The following is a 21,826-nucleotide window of genomic DNA, read 5'->3' on the forward strand; positions in this document are numbered from 1 at the left end:
CTCTTCCGGTCAGACCTTCCTTCCTTCCTTCACCATCAGGGCCAAATGTCGCCTGTGTTCTCACAATCAGATGGTCACGCTGTTGATTGTCGGGCCCAGGATGAACACAGCCTATTTAACACTGTGGACACTTGCAATTAAAGGCTGTTTTAGAAGAAATAGATGACAAATCAAGCCTGCTACATCCCTTCACTGTGGTGGTTCCCGCCGTCGTCTTCAAGCTCCTCCAGGCAGAACTTTCATATTACAGCAGGAATCAAATCTGAACTCTAGAGAAACGTAAAGGTGTGAATCATCCAAATGATTCAGGATTTTAACAGAAGCGCCGACGATGACGGCGACGTGAACTAAATACCAGGAAATGTTGCTGGACCCGGCGTGAGGTTTCAGGACTGTCAAAGAGCTTTTTTGTCTGTGTAGATGTGAAGCAGCTGACAGCTTGTTGATGACTTCCTGTACCACCCTGAATGGTAAATTAACTTCAGTGTTAACAGTTTGTCTCTCTGAGTCACCCACCATAAAAGGGGTTCTGTCAGACACTTTATATAAAGTTTCAAATGCTAAATATAGCTTTGAAAGGTCAAAGGGTCAAAACTTGTGAAATTAAAAGCGTGGGTTCAGTCACAGTCGTTTATTCCAGAGAAAACATTTATAGTGCTTGTGTTTATGTTCTTTTATCTTTGTATCTCAGAAGCTTTCATGTGGGGGAGAGATTCTGTTCTCCCAACTATCATTCCACCATAGGGAGCAAGTTTGGTCGATGTACTCTTACTTTTTTGGAATGTTAAAACTTATTTGCAGAGTATTGATTATTTTGCTCTATAAAAGCCAGAGTGGTCCAAGTTCCAGGCTATGTGCTAAGCTAACTGCTAACTGCTAACGGCTGTTACAGCTACAGCTGTCAGACTTATGCAAATCACCAAGTAGCAAAGGAACCCATTGACATAAATAATAAATACACTTGTACTGAAACAATTGCAGTATAGTGCTTCAGTATATTTCACACTCTTTATTTAGAAAAATACAATATATTCATGGGATTTAACGTTAGAGCATCACAGTTATTAACTTCAGTGCTTAGTTCAGCCTTCAGTTTCATATTTTAAACATTTACTTATAAAACACAGCAATGTCGAATTTGCTGGAGATTAAAAAAAACCTGTTTAAAATGTCCAGCTTTTATAATAAAAACATAAATTCTTAGTGAAAGGTCGCAATAACTTCATCAACAGGACATTTAAAGTGCAAAAAAAACCCAGTAAAACTGAAAGGACGGTTCAACCTGTGAGTTATACTTCATCATCCGATAATAGCGCCCCCCCCCCCCCTTTTTTTTTTTTTTTTTTTTAAATATGTAGTGTTTCTTTAGGTTAGAGGGAAAACTTCACAGACCTGTAGGCATCTTTGGTTAATTAGATCATACTTAAACAGCATTTTGTTTGTTAGATTTGATATTAACCAGGTTCTGTTGTCCTTCATGTTGTTAGCAGATTTCTAGCCTTCAGTGTCTCAATTCTCACCTAACTTTCATAACTTTTTCCAAAAATTGTTTTCAGATTTTCTACCAAGTGCTTTTTAACTGCTACAAATGGAGTTTTCCTCTTACCACCCAGTAAACTAAGTTGCTAGCAAGTATCTTTATGCTAAAACGCTGCTTTAGCCACGAGGTCGTAGTGAGGCTTCCTGATTTGACCGTTTTTGACTGATGAAAACAAAGAGTTATTGTGGTTTCCAACCGGTTGCTGACATCAGACACTACATTCACTGTCAGTTGTTGCACGTGCACTGTTCATTCACGCTCACGCACTAAAACTGCGGCTGTGTTTTTGTCTCCTCGAATGGAAATATTTGATCAACAGCCCAAGCGTGATCATCAAAAGGACCAATGTCATCAGGATCACTATGGTGTAGTTCTGGATGCTTTCTTGGTGGCACATCTCCTGCGTCACCTTCTCGATGTTCACTGGTTCCGAGTACTCCTCGTGAATGCAGGTCACGGTCTCGATGTCGGGAACCACCACCGCCGAGTGTTGAACCATGTGGAGGAAACCGAGGTTTTGGCAGCAGCTCAGGGGGTTGGAGCCCATGTAGAGGGTTTTTAGAGAACGCTCCAGGGTGAGCATTGTGCTGTAGTCCAGCGTGACCAAGTTGTTGTTCTGCAGGTTCAGGGACTCAATGGAGGACTCTTTGTTCCAGGTGGGGAGGGAGGTCAGCTGATTGGTGGACAGGTCAATGTGTTTGAGGCTCCTCAGGGAGGAGAGGTCCGTGTTCAGCCTGGAAATGTTGTTTTCCCTGAGCTGGAGGTCAACCAGGGAGTCCTCCAGGCCTGAGAGGGAGCCTTCGGCCATGTGCAGGCCGAGGTTCTGAGACAGGTCCAGAGAGGTTAGAGGAGTGTCGGTGAATGCATTTGCAGGCAAAGCCCGTAGGTTGTTTTCTGAGAGATTTAGGAAATTCAAACTAGGAATGGAGGTAAAGGAAACACAATCTGTGTGAGCCTGGTGGTTTGGGCCAGAGGAGCAGATCTCCAGATTATTCTGCTGGAGCTGCAGGTGCTTGAGGTTTGGAAGTCTTTGGAATATTTGATGGTCCACGGTGGCAAGATTGTTTCCTTGCAAGTGGAGCTCCTCTAGGGACTTGAGAGCGTTCTTTCCAAACGTAAGGCTCTGCAGGGAATTATAACTGAGGTCCATGATCTTCACCATGTTCAGAAAATACTCACTGGTGACAGAAAAAGAGCTGATGCAGTTGTTGCTCACTTTCAGGACCCTCAAGGACAGCATGCAGTAGAAAAAAGACTCCGGTAAACTCCTGAGCTGGTTGTAACTCATGTCCAGATACTTCAGTTGAGTCAGGACCACCTTGGTCCTCGTCTCTGGACTTGACGTCACGTTGACACTCTGAATTCGGTTTCGTGAAATGTCCAGATGTTCCAGGATGTTCTTCCAAGGGAGCAGAGGAAAGTGCGACAACTTGTTTTCACTCAGATCCAAACTTACCAGTTTGTAGGGATCCGTCGATCTGGCGCTTTGGAACATCTCCACGCTGTTCTTGCTCAGGTTGAGCACTTTCAGATGACAGAGGTTAAAATCCATGATGCACGCGATCGAGTTCTTGGACAAGTCGAGTTCAGTCAGATGAGACAGCGAGTCGAAGGCTCCGTCTTCGATCTCCAAGATGACGTTGTTGTGGAGGTTGATTTTCGTCAATGACGAGGAACCGCCGAAGGTGTTTTGTGCTATTTTGGTGATGCTGTTGCTGCTCAGAGAGACGCTGTCCAGAGACGGAGATTCAGACAAGAAAAAATCGCTCATTCCCGTGTACAGGCCGTTACTCGAAAGATCGAGCGACTCTACGGTCGTGAGAGGCCCAATGTTGGTTTTGGACAGAGCGAAAACATTTAGGTGGTTTCTGGAGAGATCCAAGACCTTCAGATCCGTCATTTCTTTGAAGAGACCCGGCTGGATGAAGTGGATCTTGTTAGCCTGAAGATTGAGGCGACGGAATCCAGTGTGGTAGGCCAGAGTTTCCTCGGTGAGGTTCTGTACCTGATTGTGAGACAGGTCCAGCATGTGGATGCCCTGAGGAAGGTTGAGGGGGGCAGCTCTCAGGTTCAGGTCTCTACATAATGCATCCCCCTGGACCTGCAAAGACAAACACGCAGGCTCTGATTATGTTGGTCCGCTGCCAGATTGCTCAAGGAAGGTCGATTTACGATACAGTGCTGAGGTCTGCGAGGAAAACAATCGTTTCAGGAAAGTCATTTCACTTCTACACCGAAACCAAAACACGGACGAAGGTCAAGCTCTTTGGATTTTAAAGTGGGGTCGGCTTCATCAATACAAATAACCTTTTTTCTTCTAATAGAGTCAAATATTATTTGTAGTTTATAATTGGAGCCATATGTCCCAGAACAGCTCATAAAACTGCCGCTCTGAGGTCAACGTCACCGGGATTCCCGGCATATTTGTGGCATCCTGAGAGAAGTGTAGCTGGTTGTTGACGCGCTGCAGGCTGTTGGCCAACGTGACGGTGTGTTTAAAGAGAGACAGAGGCAGACAGAAGCGTTACTATGAAGAACAAATCGATGGTAACGAGCATCAGATGTGCGTTTTATAACTAAAATTTTCCGCAGCTACAGTTTAACAAATCCGATTTATTGTTTCGTCTTTAGTTCGCTGTCACAAGTGTTCCGGCGTCAACGGTCCCACCAGCAGAATAAAACCTCTTAACTTCATTTTCTCCCTCACTGAAATCCAGTTACACTCAAATTAGCCTGGACCATCAACGAGGCTCCTCCAGGGGTTCTAAGGTACAACCACAAAATCTCAAACTTGGATTAAGTTCAGCTGTTCATTGTTTCTTTTGGCTCTTCGGCCCTTCATTTGACATTAAGAGGAACTGTTTTCCTGTGTTGATGTTACCTCGCGAGGAGACAGCGAGTCCGTGCTGCCCAGAGGGCTTTATCTCAATATAGAAATCAACTGGAAAAAATGAGAAAATATCAACTTCATCACCAAATATTCTACCGAAGAAAGAGCACGTTCGAACTCACAACCATTTCTGCCAGACTTAAAGATTTGATGTGGCTCGTAGAATCTTGGACTGTGATAAAATCCTACATTATAATCGAGTTAGCTTAGCAAGACAGTTGACTGTAAGCTAAACCACTGTGCTGTTAATTAACATCTGACTGTATGAAGGTATAACAGGACCTGGGTGGTTGGAACACTGTCCCCTCATGGTTGATAGTTAAAGGTTAAAACTTAAAAACATCTATTGCTTCAGACTCACGATTCCTGCACTAGAAGCCAAGAAGCTCCAAGCTAAAGATGACGGTCTGCCTCAGACGTCGGACTCCCACAGAGTCCAACAAAAACACTTCCAGACCAAAAAAGAATGTTTCACCATCCAAACAGCTCTAAAACCAATAAACCCACATCTGCTCAGGTCAAAAGCCTTCAAATAAACCATCTGCCTGCAGGTGATCTGGAAAAACCTCCAGTTCCTCCTGGATTAATTCATCTGTTTGTAACCAGCCAAAATAAACTCCAGAAAGTGCGCCAGCGGTGTTATTAAAGCGCTTAACTGAGATTTTCTGGAACTTTAACCTGTGACTACACAGGATTTTAGAGGCAAATCAATTATTTTTGTGACATCTGCAATAAAAGTGATGATAAACTGACACAAAAGGTCTCTTTTTCAACCAATTTGGCAGCGACAACTTTATAATGAAAAGAAATAAGTTCTCCTAAAGTTGCCACACGTAGATCTAAGTCGTGTCTGTGCGCGTGTGTGTGTTTTAGTTACCACTTGGCAGGCAGGTGTGGGGTAATGGGGAGGATGCGCGGACGCGGCCGGTGCGCAGCAGTGGAGCAGCAGCGGCAGGAGGAGCGGGTGGAAGGCGGCCATGGTTCTGCGGGACAGGGAGGAGAGTCCGGATCACAGCAGGTCCCAACACATGAACGCAGAAGGATGATAGAGCAGCAGGGGGAGGAAGGTGGAAGGTGGAAGTCGCCTCTGCCGCCGCTATTTATGTGCTGAAAGACTGAGAGGCTTTTTTTCGCTGCAGCTGACTGACGCTTTTGTTTTACGCAGTACTTTTTCGTGTTTTCCGCTGCAAAACTGGTTCTGTTGTGTGTGTGTGTGTGTGTGTGTGTGTGTGGGGGGGGGGGTGATCTTCGGTCCTGAAGGTAGAGAAATGAAAAGCAGCAACGATTGGTATTTTGGTATTTTGCCCGGTGACTCATCTTTGGCGAGTTCTGTATCTGGTTATCGCGGAAATTCGCTGAAATGTTTCCTGACGCGCAGGTTCCTCCGAATTAAACACAAACACGCTGTTCAAGCCCAGCAGCCGAGTCATGATCGCAGCAGGGATCGTAAGATCCGCAAAACAGGGCTTAGGATCAGAAATATTAGCAGCTTGATCCCGTCAGGACCGCCAGTGATAGAAGAGCACCTCACTGATGGACAGAAACGCGCTTCAGTCTCTCCTCTGTCACGTACAGAGTTTATTACCAACTGAAATTGTTAAATTTATGATGTCTGTTGTTAATGCATAAACACTGAATCAGCAAAAACCACCTGGTGCAACGCTTTTGTTAAGGCCAATGCAATTTCCATTTTATTATGTCTTTTTATTGCATTACTGGTATCCATAAATTGTTTTTATCTACTCGGAGTTAAATTAGTTTAATGCAAAGGCCGATATAAAGAAAGTTCTGTAGAACTGGAATAGACCTCTCAGACTGATGTGGTGACCCTCCTGAGGGCTGTGACCCTCGTGTAGGGACTCTTTTACTGCACGTGTTGACTAAGGGCATAAAAAGAAACTTCCATCCAGCTGCAACTGTTCAGAAAACACCGAAGTTATCGGCTGCTATTTACAGAAGAAAGCCACTGAAGTGGATAAAAGAGAAATACTACTTAAAATCCCAACATCTGAGATGTTAAATGCATGTTTATCATCAACAGTTACACCATAGCTGAATATTTTATCCTCCTAAAGAATTATGGTTACTTACAGATAATCTCATGGTTTGAAATAGTTTAAAATTGTCTCCAACCCAGTTTAACCAATGAACATACTCGGGCACTTGTGTTAGGTTATTAGATAATTCCATCACTGCTAGCCCATGGGTTTTAGCTTTTAATGCACATTTTTACAGATAAAGTTCTTTAAGTAATTATTTGAGGTAGAATGTATTTGAACTGCTCGATCAAAACAGAAGTTTAAGTGTAAAAACTGTGTGTTGACTCAGTTTTGATATAAAACATCTGTGGACGAGACGCTCCTGCAATTTGACACTAATTACACTTATTTTTTAGTAGTTCTTAAAAGTCTTTTCTCAGATATAACCCCCGTTCCAGATGAAGTCTGGTCCAGACTGCCTGGACAGTGTTTACCTCACTCTCTGACGATGATGAGCGATCTTCATCGTGCCTGTAGAACTCAGTGATATCACATCCTCTTCTGGCCACTCACAGGCTGACAGTAACCACGCTAATGCCACAAACCAGAGGCTCCTCTCAGCTGACTCTTCCCTCCACATCTCACGCTCTCTGGCTGACATCCTGTGAGAATATCCTGCAGCCCCCCCCCCAAAAAAAACTCCACTCCTCCTGCACTCTGGGAAAGGCCTTATAAGGAGGGCTGGGAAGGCCCATGAGGAGAAAGCGGAGCAGAAAAACCTTCTGCTGGTCCTAAATGTGGAGTTTTGTTTGGATGTTCTCTCAGAGTTAACTTAATTTGGAATTTGGAGCATTCCATTCTTAAAGCCTCACATGAATAAACCATGAGAGAAGTTCTGAGGGGAATTTATCCCACCCATTTGAGTGGGTGTGATGAAACATCACACATCCCTAAAAGTGATGGAATCACATCCATCATGTGATAAAAATACTGATTGTTCATAGTAAGAAATTTCAGGAAGTGTGACATACACTGTCCAGGTGCTCCTGAGCAAGGCAGCCTTCTGCACCGACTGTAAGGGCTGTAGCTCCCCCCAGTGCAGACGGACAATATCACAGCAGACACTCAAGGTGTCCCATGGACCCACAGAAGCAACACCTGCTGCTGCTTTGGAAACTGCTGGACCTGAACCCTGACCCTGGACCCCAAACCCCAGACCTGATCCCTGAACCCTGACCCTGGCCCCCAAACCCCAGACCTGACCCCGAACCCTGACCCAGGCCCCCAAACCCCAGACCTGACCCCTGAACTGGGCCCCCAAACCCTGGACCTAACCCTCGAACCCCTCAATGTAAACCCTGATCCATTATTGCATGGCATCATCATGATTTATCTTTTGATATTTTTAACAATAATAATCGTTTAATACTAAAATAATTACACTTTGGTCTGTTTGAAAAGATCATTTTAAAAAATTCCACCCAGGTCCTGTTAAAAAAATATAAAAACTAAATATACTAACGAAGATCTTTTTTAACATATTTTTTATTTCTGTATCCAAACTACCACTAAATATTAACAGCAATGATTCTAATAGTAGTAGCAAAAAATATAATCACCTGGTCTCTTCTGCAGAATGTTGAAGATTCACAACAGCTCTAGTTTCACATTCACCTTTTATGTTTAATCACACGCACACACACACACACACACACACACACCCACACACACACACACACACACACACCCACACCCCCCCCACACACACACACACACACGTAAGTGTCACATTGCAGTCACAGAGTGATGTCAGCCCTTCTCCTCTTTATTTTCTGGGATTCCCGCTTCTCCTGTTCTTGGAATTTTTTTCCCTCCTAGCATTCTAATTGGTTGAATTCTGCCCTCTACTGGTAAGTTTGAAATCATAATCATTTGAAAACGAAATTATTATTTTTTTACTTTATATGCATCCAGCTATGATGAAAATGTTCGTATAAAATATATTTCAATAGATTACATAATATATTCTCTATAACCATTGCAGGAATGAACAATGGGGTCCATTTAGATAAACAATGAGTACAGGGTCAAAGGTCAGTGTTCAAATTCAATTGCTCCCAAGAGTAACCCGACAGGAAGCTTATTTCTACCACCATCGGCTTTACCAAACATCAACATCTCCGGAATCATCAGAGAGACAGACAGAAAGTAAAGTTACAGGAAGTGAAATATATGGGTGCAGACAAGTCTGATAGCTCAGTTTCCAGACTGTTCCAACTGTTTCCATCGCTGTCGAACCAGCGTTGAAGGAGGACAGTGTGTCTCCTAGCAACAAGCTTGTAAACAAGTGTTTTCTTTCTCTCTGTTAGGTGGCTGAACTCGTGATGTTTGAATCCGATCTCCTGGAAACTTGTTGTGTGTACAGACTGGTCAAGATCAATTCTCTGCGTTTAATTGTTGAGAGACAGGTTTAATCTTCTGCTTTGATCGTTCTTTATTTCCTGTTTAGTTCTGACTTCCTGGCAGATCCTCCAGACACTTGAGAAACCAGAGATCAGAGAATAGATCCCATTGTATCAGCAAAGAATGTCAAAACAGGGTGAGGAAAACCCACCTGTGGATCTTTCTTCCCTCTCTTTTCCCTCCTCGGGTTCAAACACCAACGTTGGCTCTCGGGTCCTGATAGCTCCCAGGCAGGCAGCAGGCAGCTGCAGCGCCACAGCAGCACCTTCATTTCTTTTTGAAGGCAAGACAGGATCAACTGGTTTAATATTGATTAGTATATTCACTGCGTTGACAACAGCAAACTGTATGTAGTAGGGAAGTGCAGCAGAAGTCTTTTTGATTTTAAACATGGGTGATATTTAGTAACATACATGAGATGTTTTTTGGACTATTTCAGGGTGTCTGAAAAAACCTAGCTAAATGTAAAAGCCACCAACATCTCTGAACCATTTTTAACTAAGATCCATCCAGTTCAATTTTCATGTGTGTTGGGCTAAATAAGCATGACAGTGACACTGGCGGGGGATTTTTCTTTCTGTGCACTGATAAACAGAGTAATTGAGGAACTCGTTCAATCAGTTGGAGTTGGTATCCCTATATAGCTGCGAAACTTCCCTTCATTGGATCCAAAGTTCCAATTTATGAACCCTCAGTCTTATCTTGCAGGTCACAGAACACTTTTCTGGTCAGATCCAACCAAAAGCACACACAAAAATAATTAATACTATCTAGATCGTACGGTAGTTAAACGTCTACATCCTGATGGATCCGGAATAAATTGTCCCTTTAAGGAATTGGTTTAAACAAAGCAGGCGTCGTCAAAACATGCTGGATTAAGTAAATATCAAGACTGTAGCAGAGTAAAATGCGTTAATCATTACGTGCTTAAACCGGATGTAGATATGTATTTGAAAATAAAAGCATTTGTTCAAATGAAGTATTGGGGTTTATAAGGACAGAGTGATTTTTAAAAAAAAATGTTTAAGCTATGGTTTTATGTTAGATAAATGTTCAGGAGTCGTAATTTGAAATTGAATTATTATTATAAATTGCGACTTTAATAAATTATTTTAAAACGAAGGCACCGACCGGAAGTCTTATTACGTTTTAGTTAACCTAAACGCCGACATCGTTAACTCTATAAAAACACCAACGAAGAAGATTTGTGGAGCTAAGCAAAGAAGTTGAAGAAGAGGAGGAGGAGAAAGTGGAGTTCTGCCAAAGAAGGAAACATGTTGTTCAGTCCAACAAGTTTAACTGAATGTGTGCGCGAATGGGAAGATTTAGAAAAGAATTACCAACAGATCCAGGTAAATCGACCGGCCTGTAAGTTTACTTCTGCTTAGCTTAGCAGTGATCAATGACAGTGGGTGGGTCCTCAGGATCCGCCCTCGACCACAAACACAACATTACTGAAATATTAAACAATAAAAACTCCCCGCGTCCAAGTTCAAAAAGAGAAATAAGTATAAATGAAGTCGTATTGAAGTGCACACGGTAATACACGTCAGTCCGTATACGGGACCGACTAAGGAGACTCTTGCCCGTTTATTTTTAGAAGGAAGCTATTTAAATGTTTCGCACTGTAAAGTTATTCTTGCAAAAAAAGTCAAGCTGTAAGATGATACACATCATTTCAGGAATATTCCAGTCTCCAACGGACTGAGGACAATTAATAGTAAAATTCCTAGTCACTAGTAATAAATGGTAATTTTCAGCAGGAGTTTAGAAAATGTTATTCCAACTTGTGAGTTAAAGCCTGCAGTGGAGCAAGTTTGTACCACTGTTATCATTCTAACATTAATGTGGGCTTCCCCCTTACAAAGGTATTGACTGTTATTTTCAGGGCAAAGATTGTGGAACCTTAACCTGTGACATTTGCTTGTCCATTTTCAGGACACTCACCGTCTGTACAAGCAGAAACTGGAGGAAGTGACCAAATTGCAGAACAGCTGCACTTCTGCAATATCACGCCAGAGGAAAAAGCTGAAAGAACTCACTGTGTCGCTGAGAGAGTAAGAACTGATCAGTATATGTCGGTTAGTTCAGTATTCTGCCCTCTGGAGCCATCAGTACAGATCTAGGTGGTCTGACCATTGATGAACAGATCCGGTCAAATCCTTCTTCCATGAAAAGTTCATTGTAATTGACCAGGAGTCCACTATTTTATATTTGACAAGCTTAATTAGGATGAATAATTAGGTATCATCTGTGGCAGAGTCACAATGTTCAATGTTAAAACTGAATCCTTTGACTGTCCAGATGCAAAGAAAATCATCCGAACCCAAAATTAAGTGCCGAGGAGCTGGAGGCCATCGGCGAAATCGAGAAGTCCACAAAAGAAAGAACTAACTCTTTCTTTGAGATGGAAGCTTTTCTGCCAAAGAAGAACGGGTATGCTTCAGAACCACACCTCACCGAGGCTTCAAATGAAACGCTTCAATGCTGTTTACCCCCTGCCTCTGTAGGTTGTACCTCAGTCTGGTTTTAGGAAACGTTAATGTGACGCTCCTCAACAAACAGGCAAAGTGAGTTAGTTTCTCATTAGACTGTCTTTAATCCCCTCTGGTTCATCACCTCAACCCGAGTTCTGCCCACAGATTTGCCTACAAAGACGAATATGAGAAGTTTAAACTGGTGGTCACAGTCATCCTCTTCATCGTCTCCTTCACGTGTCGTTTCCTGTTCAGCTACAGGTATGGGAGAACATGTCTGAACTCGGTTCCCCTCAATCATCTGCATCCAGCCTCCAGGCCTTTTCACCAAGGGAGTGATGTCATCTCACTCTTCTGTGCCTTTGCTGTTATTTCAGAGCTTTAGACGCCCTCTTTTACTTCCTGTTGGTCTGGTACTACTGCACGCTGACCATCAGAGAGAGCATCCTCATCACCAACGGCTCCAGGTCCGTGGCAGCATCACTGCTGTGATCACCGATGCCATTCATGAAGGATTTCACTGTCGACAAGCATCTGTCCGTCCATATTGTTGCTGTGTTGGAGACCTGGGAAGCTGACGCTGTTGTCCCGCGTGTCCTTTCAGGATCAAAGGCTGGTGGGTCTTCCATCACTATGTGTCCACCTTCCTGTCCGGCGTCATGCTCACCTGGTCAGTTTACCTCATTTTCCCCCCAAAAGTCTCCAAGTGCGAACAGGCTGGCGTCAAATCTGTCCCGGTTTTGTTCCCACAGGCCTGAAGGCGTCCTCTACCAAATGTTCAGGAACCAGTTTATATCCTACTCTCTGTACCAAAGTAAGGAGCCACTTCTGCCTTCAGCCCTCACTCAGAATAAAGCTATGTGTGTTCTGTCAGCAGGACACTGACTGACTCATGCTTTATTTTTAGAGTTACAGATGATAATTGTCTGTCTGCAGGTTTTGTTCAGTTTCTGCAGTATTACTACCAGAGTGGCTGTTTGTACCGACTGCGAACGCTGGGAGAACGCCACACCATGGACCTGACAGTCGGTCAGCACAATCTGATGTTTTAGAACTTTCACAAGCGCGGTGACATTTCAGCCCCCACCTTTGAAGCCATTTTAATGTTTCTGCTCATTTTGAAAGACAGCAGATATATAGGTTCTGTCTCTAGCCGTGCTAGTAGCTGTTAGCCGCCGCTTATGGCGTCAGGTGGAATCTGATCAGGTTGTTGTGTCCTGATCCTGCAGAAGGTTTCCAGTCCTGGATGTGGAGAGGGTTGACCTTCCTCCTTCCATTCTTATTTTTTGGTCATGTGAGTCATGTAGCTTCTTTTTTTTTTTCGTAAACTTGATGTTTTTGGAAACCTCATTGCTCGTCTTCATTTTTAGTTCTGGCAGCTCTACAATGGACTAACTCTGTTCAGGATGTCTCAGCTGCCCCAGTGTAAAGAGTGGCAGGTTTGTGTCAGACAAAGTTTAAAAAAAAAACAATCTTTGAGGTTTTAAAGTCTTTTTTAAATTTCAGAGCTTCAGTCGATTATTTATGGTCAGATTTACCCTCAAAGCAAAGACATGTTTTCTTTCTTTTGCAGGTGCTGATGTGCGGGTGTTCTTACATGGTTCTCTTCTTAGGAAACTTCCTCACGACTCTGGCTGTTGTTTATCAGAAATACAGGAACAACCAGGGAAAGTCCAAAATCTTATAGATGATCAATAATCAATCATGTCGCTTTTTTTTAAACAAGTCTAAACTCATCGTGGAGATTATTGGAAAGCCGTTGGTTGTCTTGTGGTACCTCGACTTGATGTTCATGTTCATATGTCTGAATGTCGATCTGTTATTCTTTTGTCTCTCTCAATTACCAAACAGTCATTGTCGTGCTGCTCTTTGGATCAATGATACTTTATGATTCAGCATGTGAACAATTTCATTAAAACACTCCAGCATCAAATTGTATTGTATTTATCGTTATTGTTGTACTTATTTTACAGCCCACCAGGAAAGTGCTGTTTATACCATGGATATTTTTACAAAATATTAACCATCTATATCTACATAAAACTTGTTTTGTTAATTACTGTTTATTTATTCATGAAATCTGCAAAGAGCAATAATAATAAAGTTTAGCATGTTTATTTAGTGTTCTTTTTCTATTTAATGGTTTGAAGAAAATACATTTTTAACATAATTTGTCAGGAAGTCATTAATGCATTTCTCAGGAAATTACCTGTTATAATGAAACTGTTGAATGGATAAAATACCCTTTAGCTGCAGTGCGGCAGGTCGACCGGTAGGTGTCAGCAACAAACAGCTGATAACCGGGTTGCTCGTATTTAAAGTTTTATTTTTTTGAGTTGAAATTTTAATGAGGTTGGTTGATCTGGACGGGATCTACGAGATTATCTCTGATCTGATCTCACGAATCTCAGCAAACATCTGTGAGTTTTTCTCCTCTCTGCAGCTGATGAGTCCTGGTCTGTGCTCTGGTTTCTGGACTAAAGAACATGATGTCCTGTGTGAAGAACATCAGCGGCCCCTTTTGTACATTAATGAGCGGATAATTCAGAACACGATCACGCTCCTGCCTGAATCCTCTAAACAAGTACATTTGACAGTGTGTCTCCTATAGTTTCAATAATCTGCAAACATTAATAAATCAGTGCTGTGCAAAATGCATACATTAAAATAGTTTTAATTTTTAGTAGAAAATCAGAAAGAATGTGTGAATAAAGCTGCTTTGTTCGGTCTTTTATGACTTCTCGATCTGCAGCTGAAGTGAACTCAAAGAAATTAGGAATTTTGAACAAAACATCAGAGGGAAAAATTTAAAATAGGAGCAGCCTCGCGTCCAATTTCTTATAGTCAAATTTCACCAAGCGCAGCAGAAAGTCTGCAAGAGCTCGTTGCTTCAGGGCCAATGAGAGCAGGGAAGAGGTGGGGGGGGGGTGGGGGGTTGTCTCCTGCTTCTCCCTGGCTGCACCTCTTTCATCTTTCTCATTAGTGGGGGTGGGGTGCGGGGTGTCAAAACTGAGCCCAAGGACATGAAGATCAGGGACCGGACCTGAACCTCGCACCAGGAGGGGGAGGAGGTGAGGAGGAGAGAAGGAGGAGGTGGGAACAGCCAGAGCCAGCAGGAGCTGTCAAACTGGACTCTCCTCCTTATCTATCACCCCCCCAACCAAAACCCCTCTGAGACCAACTGCAGACCTCTGGTCTGGGCCCACTTCTGGGAGGGGGGGACTGAGACTGGTGATTCAGGTATTCAGGTCAGCTTTATCTAAAACAGGAAGTGATTCTGATTTAAACAGGAAGTGCTCTGCTCCATCAGCTGACCTCTGATGTGAAAACATACGTATTTGTTCTGAAACTGATGCATTCTACTCAAGAAAGGATCCCATGCCATGAAAACAGTCTACACTAGAATAAAGAACTGATAATCAACAGTTGTGGTGCATCATCATCATCATCATCATCATCATCATCATCATCATCATCATCATCATCATCATCATCATCATCTGTTTGAACTATCAACGTTAAATCAGGAGAGAAGAATGAAAATTCCCTCACGATCAACAGCTTTTGTGTAAAAGCTCCGGGGCTCTATTTTCCTCCGCTCATTAGTACATTAACTCCCAGGACAGAACCTCCTTCACCTTTTGAAATATAGACGGGGCTCCAGATTAAATATGCATATTTAATCAGAGGCTGTGATTACATCCTCTCCATCACTCAGTGCCGAGGAGAGCCTAGACCTTCATGGCCTGCAGAGAGAAGAAAGAGAATTCATTTTTATATTATTGCAGCTCTTTGGGGAACCCCATCCTGCAGAGCTGAGTGCAGACTGGCGGGGTTTTTTTTTTTTTTTTTTGAGGCGCTGGACCACTGGTTACCATAGCAACCACTAAAAGCGCACTGGAAGGAGTTTTCTTGCTGTGCGCCTCTCCTTATGAACTAGTCTTGGAGTATCAAACAGCATTTTGGAACAGCTTGTGAGCTGCGAGCTGCCAAAACTCAAAGCACTTTTTTTTTCTGGGTGGGACTGAAAATCCACCCACGCAGCGCTGCCGTACAGTAAAGCGCCTCGCCTCTCAGATCCAGACCCACTGACCCACATCCGAGGAAGAGCGTCAGGCACGCGGAGCTGGACAGCACCGAGAGCCGACTTGATCCCCACCAACTGCCCGCAGAAGCTGACAAGCGCTCCACAAACGCCTGGCACCGCCAGAGAAGCAGCTGCTCACGGGTGGAACCCACCCAGACTGGTTAACCCGAGTCTGGATCCCGCAGGACCACCAGAGGGGAGAAATCCCGTCCAACTAGGAGCCGACAACATGGGAGCTCCCATCAGGGATCAAAGCACGACAGAACACGTCTGAACACGGGCAGACATTGATCACAGACAAACAAAACTGGTCTATGAATCACTTTTTTTTTATTGTTTTCTATAAATAATGCCAACAAATGTCTTGTTCAGAGAACAAATACAAAATATCCACTTTACTCAAATATTCTTCTGGTGAAGATATCCATGTTTCATTCTTCATTGGACAGAAAAGTGTGAGGATTCCTGACTGGAAACATGTTCTAAACAAATCTGATCTCTGGGGTGGAACCAGTCTCCCAGTCTAGGGGTCAAAGTGCACCCATCACGGCTGATGCCTTCACTTCCCACATCTTTATCTTCAGGTATTTTCCTTGCTGTTCCTTCTCTGTGATGTTCCCATGTCTGTGAATACATCTTTCAGTGCTGTCCTCTTCTGTTGCATGGGTCATTCTTTCAGTCTGGTCCAGGAGGTCTCGCGGGACCTCGACTGAAGTCTCCAGCAACTTTAATCCTGAAGCGTCTTGAAAAGAGCAAATAGGCACAGACGTTCCCTGAAAGTGATGTCCCAACCTGGAAAGTATCCTTGACACTTGTCCATGACTTGAGGACTGGAGGAGGAGCGCGCCTGTCTCCACATCCACGGCTCTGGTCCTCTGTTCTGGTTATTGTGCCAGATGGTCACCTGGTGACCAGCAGGCCGCAGGTGTTGACAGCTCTAAACCTGCTCTGACATCCTGCTGACTCTTCAGGTCCTTCCTCCTCTCAGTAATTATTTGGCTGTGGCTGAATTCTTCGGGGTTTCTTTGTGATTCCTGGTTGTCTGTGGGAGGCCGAGGTGTTTGCGGCCGTCCTGGACATCTGCCTTCAAGGTGGCTCAACCCCCTCAGCTGCAACCCTCTTGTCTCGCTCTGATACATCACAGCAGGATGGAGGTCTGGAGTTTTAAAATAGCTCCAGCCACATTTTTTCAGTGGATGATTGAACTGAAACAGCTTATGTGTCCATGTAACATACACAGTTTATATTTACCTTCAAACCTCTAAGGCCTCTAAGGCCTTGACCTACATATAGATTCCTGTCACCCACAGGGAAAACATGAACAATGCAGGCAGGTCAATAGGCTCCGCCCATCCACGCTGTGCGTTGTTGTCATCCAGATGGCCAATTAAAGTGCAGCAGAAAGAAAATGAATCACAGCACATTTTGTCCCAGGTGGCTGAATTCAATCACCTGCAGAACAAACAATCAGAGACCATCAGAGACCACCGAGGCTGTCCAATCAGACACCGCCGATGCCGTCCAATCAGACACCGCCGATGCCGTCCAATCAGAGACCGCCGAGGCCGTCCAATCAGAGACCGCCGAGGCCGTCCAATAAAACAAATATCTACTCATGACCATGCACTTATGTCATAATTATGGCTGAACAAAGATGCGAAAACCATTTACACGTTGTTTAATTTTGTCTTGACGTTATTTTATGGTCTTTAAGTACTTTATAACAAATAAAAGAGCATACACACACACACACACACACACACACACACACAAACACACACACGGACGGACTGCAATTGGGGGTACAGTGATGGATGACAGTAGTATTCGGACAAAATCCTTGTTTTTGTGTGTAGCCGTCAGCAAACATAAGCTCACAATTTAAATAAGATCCTGTGGAAAGAGAGAATAAATAACTAACAAATCAAACCATCAGTAAGAACAAAAACAAATGTGGACTTTGAACACATGAAAACACACACTTGACTGTTTGACGACAGGATGAATGACGGGTTAAAGGTCAACGCCATCTGTCTGCACTTGGACTCATCAGTCTGGTGACTGGAATCCAGAAGACACAGAATCCCACATTAGAATAAACATGTTCAAAGGTGTGCGTGAAGACTTTCTTCTGCTGGAGGTTCACTGGGAATGGCTCCGAGAGCAACGGCGAGCTTGGATTTCTTTCCTGTAAATAGCTAAAAGTCTTTGAGCCGCAAAGCTGGAGCTGCTTTATCAGCTGCCTGAAGGCTCCAGTGCTTCCCTTCAAATTCAGAATAATTAATTTAACTGAGGACATGTAAACACCTCAGCCTCTTCACAGGAAGTGCAGACAGTTTTCAGCTCTGAGGGCAGAAAAACCGTAATCAGCAGCAAACAGCAATTTTATTTACAGCTGCTTTGTATTAATAACCTGCCGTTCCACGTTAAGCTGAGACGGATGAAAGTCCATTAAAACCAAATTTTCACTCGCTGCATTGAGGGAACAGTTCGCCACCTGAGTCCCGTCTCTTGCGTTTGTATGAAGTGTTAGCCCCGCCCCTTCCTCTGATCTATCTGAGGCGAGGTGTGCTGCACTCATTCATCCCTTCATTAAGGCATCTTGTAGTCATGGCAACAATCTTTCCAAGGGGTCAATTGTAACATGACTGACTCCTTCAGGGTAAACCTTGTCACAGAGGCTGAGGGATGGCGGTAGGTACAATCACTTACCCCTCCTCCTAAACATCCAGAGGCTTCTTAACCCACTTATACCCAGCCCAACAGAAACAGGTATATGTCGCCCCCCCCCCCCCCCCCACACACACACCAACCTAGAGTGAAGCAGCTATAATCAAATAAGAAATTCTGGGTAGTACATCTGATGATGTTCCAGGAAGCCTCCAGCAGATTTTATAGGAGGATTATTTTTCTTTTCTTCTCCATTTAGTGGCTGCAGAGGACACGACCTTCAAACTATGCAAAGACGGGGATGATGGGGGAACGATTCCCTCCCATGGCTGTACTATTCCATTTTTAAAGTGAAACTTTTCCTAATGTAAATCCCTCATTAAGGAGGCCGAAGCCGCTTCACCTGTGTGTCATCTGAAACTCCCCCATTCTGTTTTAACTCATTTTTGACTGTGTAATTTCACAAAAGCAATGATGAAAAACTGCACCGACAACCTCAAAATGCTGTATTGTCTCTTTAAATTGTTGCTTGGCAACAGTATCTGTAAAATCAATTCACAAAATCTCAACTGTGCCCTGGTCTGTACTCTTATTTCATTAATTGTAATTATACTTGATAAAATTAAACAACCAATTTCTCTTTTGTGTTTGCTATTCCTAGGACAACAGGGAAATTTGTCTTAATTGTCACAGAGAAAACTTTTAATTTCTTCCAAGTAGATCTCTTTCTGCTATTTTAGGATCACAGCACCAGTATTTAACTGTCCCAAAAATTCAGTTTCACTGTAAGAAGTTTAAGGCCTGTTGTTTTTGTTTTGTGGATGTTTTGTTTAGGATGCTAGATTAGCTAATGATGGGGCACAAAATGTATCTAAGTAGGAAGGAGGAGTGAATTAAAAGCATGTGTTGACTCCTGTAATCCACATTTTCATTTTGCTGTTTATAAGTTTGATTTATGAAACCAACAACAGCAACAACAGGACTTGAGTTACCACTGTGTTGCATTATGGGTAGTGACCACCATGTTGGAAACTGCACTTTATTTCAGTTAAATGGGGAATAAAGCAGCAAAGAAAGTTTAATGCTGACATGTTGTTTTGATCTGTTGGTGGTTTTAGAGCAAACTGAGCTCCTTGACCTAATAGTGATTGATGGAGATCAATTCAGGTATTATGTAATCAATCACAAGTTTTAACCTAATGGTTTAAAAACAGGTCACCACATTTCTTATCTTTATACTTAATCACATTTTCATGATTCATGGTATCATTTTAATTTGGGTACATCGACTTCAATGACTCTCCTGTCAGCAGTTTTCTAGTTTTACTGGTCCATACTGGTCTGAGCTCGCCTTTTAGCGGCCCTAAGCCACATCGTGTAAACAACACGAGACATTTTCTCACATTTCCACTGATTCATCGTTCAAACCGCTGGACCTCGGCTGGTCTGGCCTCCCTGTGGTGAAACCATCTGTCACAGGCCTGAAAATATACACAGTATAATGAAGTCCAGTCCGCTGACTGGTACCATTAAATTACCCCGCTAATGCAACGGTTTCCCTCCAGTTCTGCTCAGAGCTGCTCAGAGCTGCTAAAATTACAGCCGCGCTCCCATTTATGAAGGGCAACAAAGAAATGTTTCTTATCATCTCCCCAACTGCAGAGGAAAATTTAATACCATTAACTGGAATCTGTATCATTCCAGTCTTTCCACCAAAAATAGACAAAACAGCCATTAATGATAAAGGGGTCTGCTGAAAGGGTGACGTATTCAAGAGAGGATTTACGCTGTTAATGATGTCGTTTATCAGTGTTCTGATAAGGTCCTGAGCGCAGAGGTTCATCGCCTGCTGCTCCTCATCCACTGATGCCATGTGTCAGATTATTGTGGCTCCATTATCTGTAATCAGTCCAGTCAGTTCACAAAAGAAAAGTTCCTGAACCATGCAGCAAAATATGGAAGCTCCGGATGGATGGATGGATGGATGGATGGATGGATGGATGGATGGATGGATGGATGGATGGATGGATGAGAACTTAAATGTAAGTACTTCCTGAATTCCTTACAGTGGGTTATCAAGCTTGATCAATTTTGCCATTAATTAATCATTAATTATCCTCAGAATATCTATCTATTAGTCATATTAATATTAATAATGTATTAATATTAATACTTCAGATTAAAGATTTAACTTTAAATAATCCAGTGCTCTCCAGAAGAGGTGTTGTAGACACCTACATGGTTTATTACTGGTGCCTAAATCTGCATTCACATATGCTAAAAAATATGAGAGATGACTCAATAGAACGAAAAAAAAAACCATTTCGTTAGAAATAACATATGAAGTCTAGATGTTAAAAGTCACTTTGTCTGTTTTTACTTTGAGGTCAGCCTTCAGCAGCAGAGCGCTGCAGTGCAGAGAGGAGAGATTTAACAAAGAGGCGCGGCTGATTTAATAATCCAGCAGCAGGAAGATTTAACAGAGCCAGTATTTTTCTCCCTGAATTCATTCCAGGGTTAAAGAAGGACTCGGTTTCTGCCCACTTCAAAGGCATCTTCGCACCAGCCTTTCAAAGTGGTGAAGAAAATATAGATTTGCACACCAATACTGACTTTTAATGAACTTTCTCTTCCTTTTTAAACTGATAATAATGAAGAAGTCAACAGTGAAAGTCAAAAATGATTTGAATTTGACAAACACATTTTTATTCATGGTTTTATAAGCATGAGAAAACAAAATGGAGGAAAGAGGAGTTTATTACAGCTGCTCGGACATGAATGTTCAGCATGTCGTCCTCGTGAAGCTCGTCTGAGAGCAGGTGAAGAACAAGCATCTGTCACAAGAGGAACACATGTTTGTCCACACCCACACATGCCAGAGCCGGGAGATCACACCCAGGACACTGAATGCACCGCATCATACACATCCAGGGCACTGAATGCATCACATACATCCAAGACCCTGAGAACATCACATACATCCAGGACAGTGAATGCATCATACACAATCACAACACTGGATACATCACACAGTGAACATGTAACGCACATCCAGGACATTGAATGCATCACACATCCAGGACCCTGAACACATCACATACATCCAGGACAGTGAATGCATCATACACAATCACAACACTGGATACATCACACAGTGAACATGTAACGCACATCCAGGACATTGAATGCATCACACACATCCAGGACCCTGAACACATCACATACATCCAGGACAGTGAATGCATCATACACAATCACAATACTGTATGCATCACACAGAGGACACTCAACGCATCACACGCCTGCCCAGGACAGAGGAGAAACCAGGTCACAGACGTTAGGCTGAGATTTAAAATGTTCTTCCCTTTGATAGATGAATGTAGATATGCAAATGTCACAGCATTGCGGAGGAGATGAAGTGTAGGAGAATGTTGGGGAAATTCAACAGTGTCTGGACAGAATTATGTTTCCTGAGTAACAGGTAGATAGATTTTGGGAAAATGGTTTCCTTCACAGTAAAGACAGAACTTGGCTCAAAATCAGAACAAACATTCACATTAAACACAGACTTTATGTGTGTGTGTGTGTGTGTGTGTGTGTGTGTGTGTGTGTGTGTGTAGTGTCTGTCACCGAAAGGAAGTTTATTTTCAGTTCAATTTGACTGATTGAATTAAGCTTCTTTTCACAATTCACTTAAAATAATGTTGAAACAATTACGGA

General features: G+C 43.0%; 2 protein-coding genes and 1 long non-coding RNA gene across 3 annotated transcripts; 1 reads left to right on the forward strand and 2 right to left on the reverse strand.

Annotated features, from left to right (window-relative positions):
* Window positions 1-981: 981 nt before the first annotated feature.
* Window positions 982-7,081, reverse strand: lrrc32 (leucine rich repeat containing 32). The gene is made up of 3 exons (XM_003970908.3): window positions 6,904-7,081; window positions 5,308-5,413; window positions 982-3,641 (listed from the first exon to the last, which is right to left on the reverse strand). Exons 1-3 carry the CDS (start codon window positions 7,068-7,070, stop codon window positions 1,800-1,802), a joined length of 2,115 nt encoding a protein of 704 aa, XP_003970957.3. The 5' UTR covers window positions 7,071-7,081; the 3' UTR covers window positions 982-1,799.
* An 839-nt stretch (window positions 7,082-7,920) lies between these two features.
* Window positions 7,921-9,994, reverse strand: LOC115252792 (uncharacterized). The gene is made up of 3 exons (XR_003891114.1): window positions 9,654-9,994; window positions 9,024-9,145; window positions 7,921-8,947 (listed from the first exon to the last, which is right to left on the reverse strand). It is a non-coding gene; the product is annotated as an uncharacterized lncRNA (long non-coding RNA).
* A 32-nt stretch (window positions 9,995-10,026) lies between these two features.
* tmem120aa (transmembrane protein 120Aa) lies at window positions 10,027-13,282 on the forward strand. Its single transcript, XM_003970909.3, has 12 exons — window positions 10,027-10,224; window positions 10,811-10,929; window positions 11,177-11,308; window positions 11,383-11,442; window positions 11,515-11,610; window positions 11,727-11,816; window positions 11,954-12,019; window positions 12,102-12,163; window positions 12,286-12,378; window positions 12,579-12,643; window positions 12,720-12,788; window positions 12,923-13,282. Exons 1-12 carry the CDS (start codon window positions 10,147-10,149, stop codon window positions 13,034-13,036), a joined length of 1,044 nt encoding a protein of 347 aa, XP_003970958.1. The 5' UTR covers window positions 10,027-10,146; the 3' UTR covers window positions 13,037-13,282.
* The last annotated feature ends 8,544 nt before the right edge of the window (window positions 13,283-21,826 follow it).

This window comes from Takifugu rubripes, chromosome 15 (assembly GCF_901000725.2).
Source record: "Takifugu rubripes chromosome 15, fTakRub1.2, whole genome shotgun sequence".
Classification (NCBI taxonomy): domain Eukaryota; kingdom Metazoa; phylum Chordata; class Actinopteri; order Tetraodontiformes; family Tetraodontidae; genus Takifugu; species Takifugu rubripes.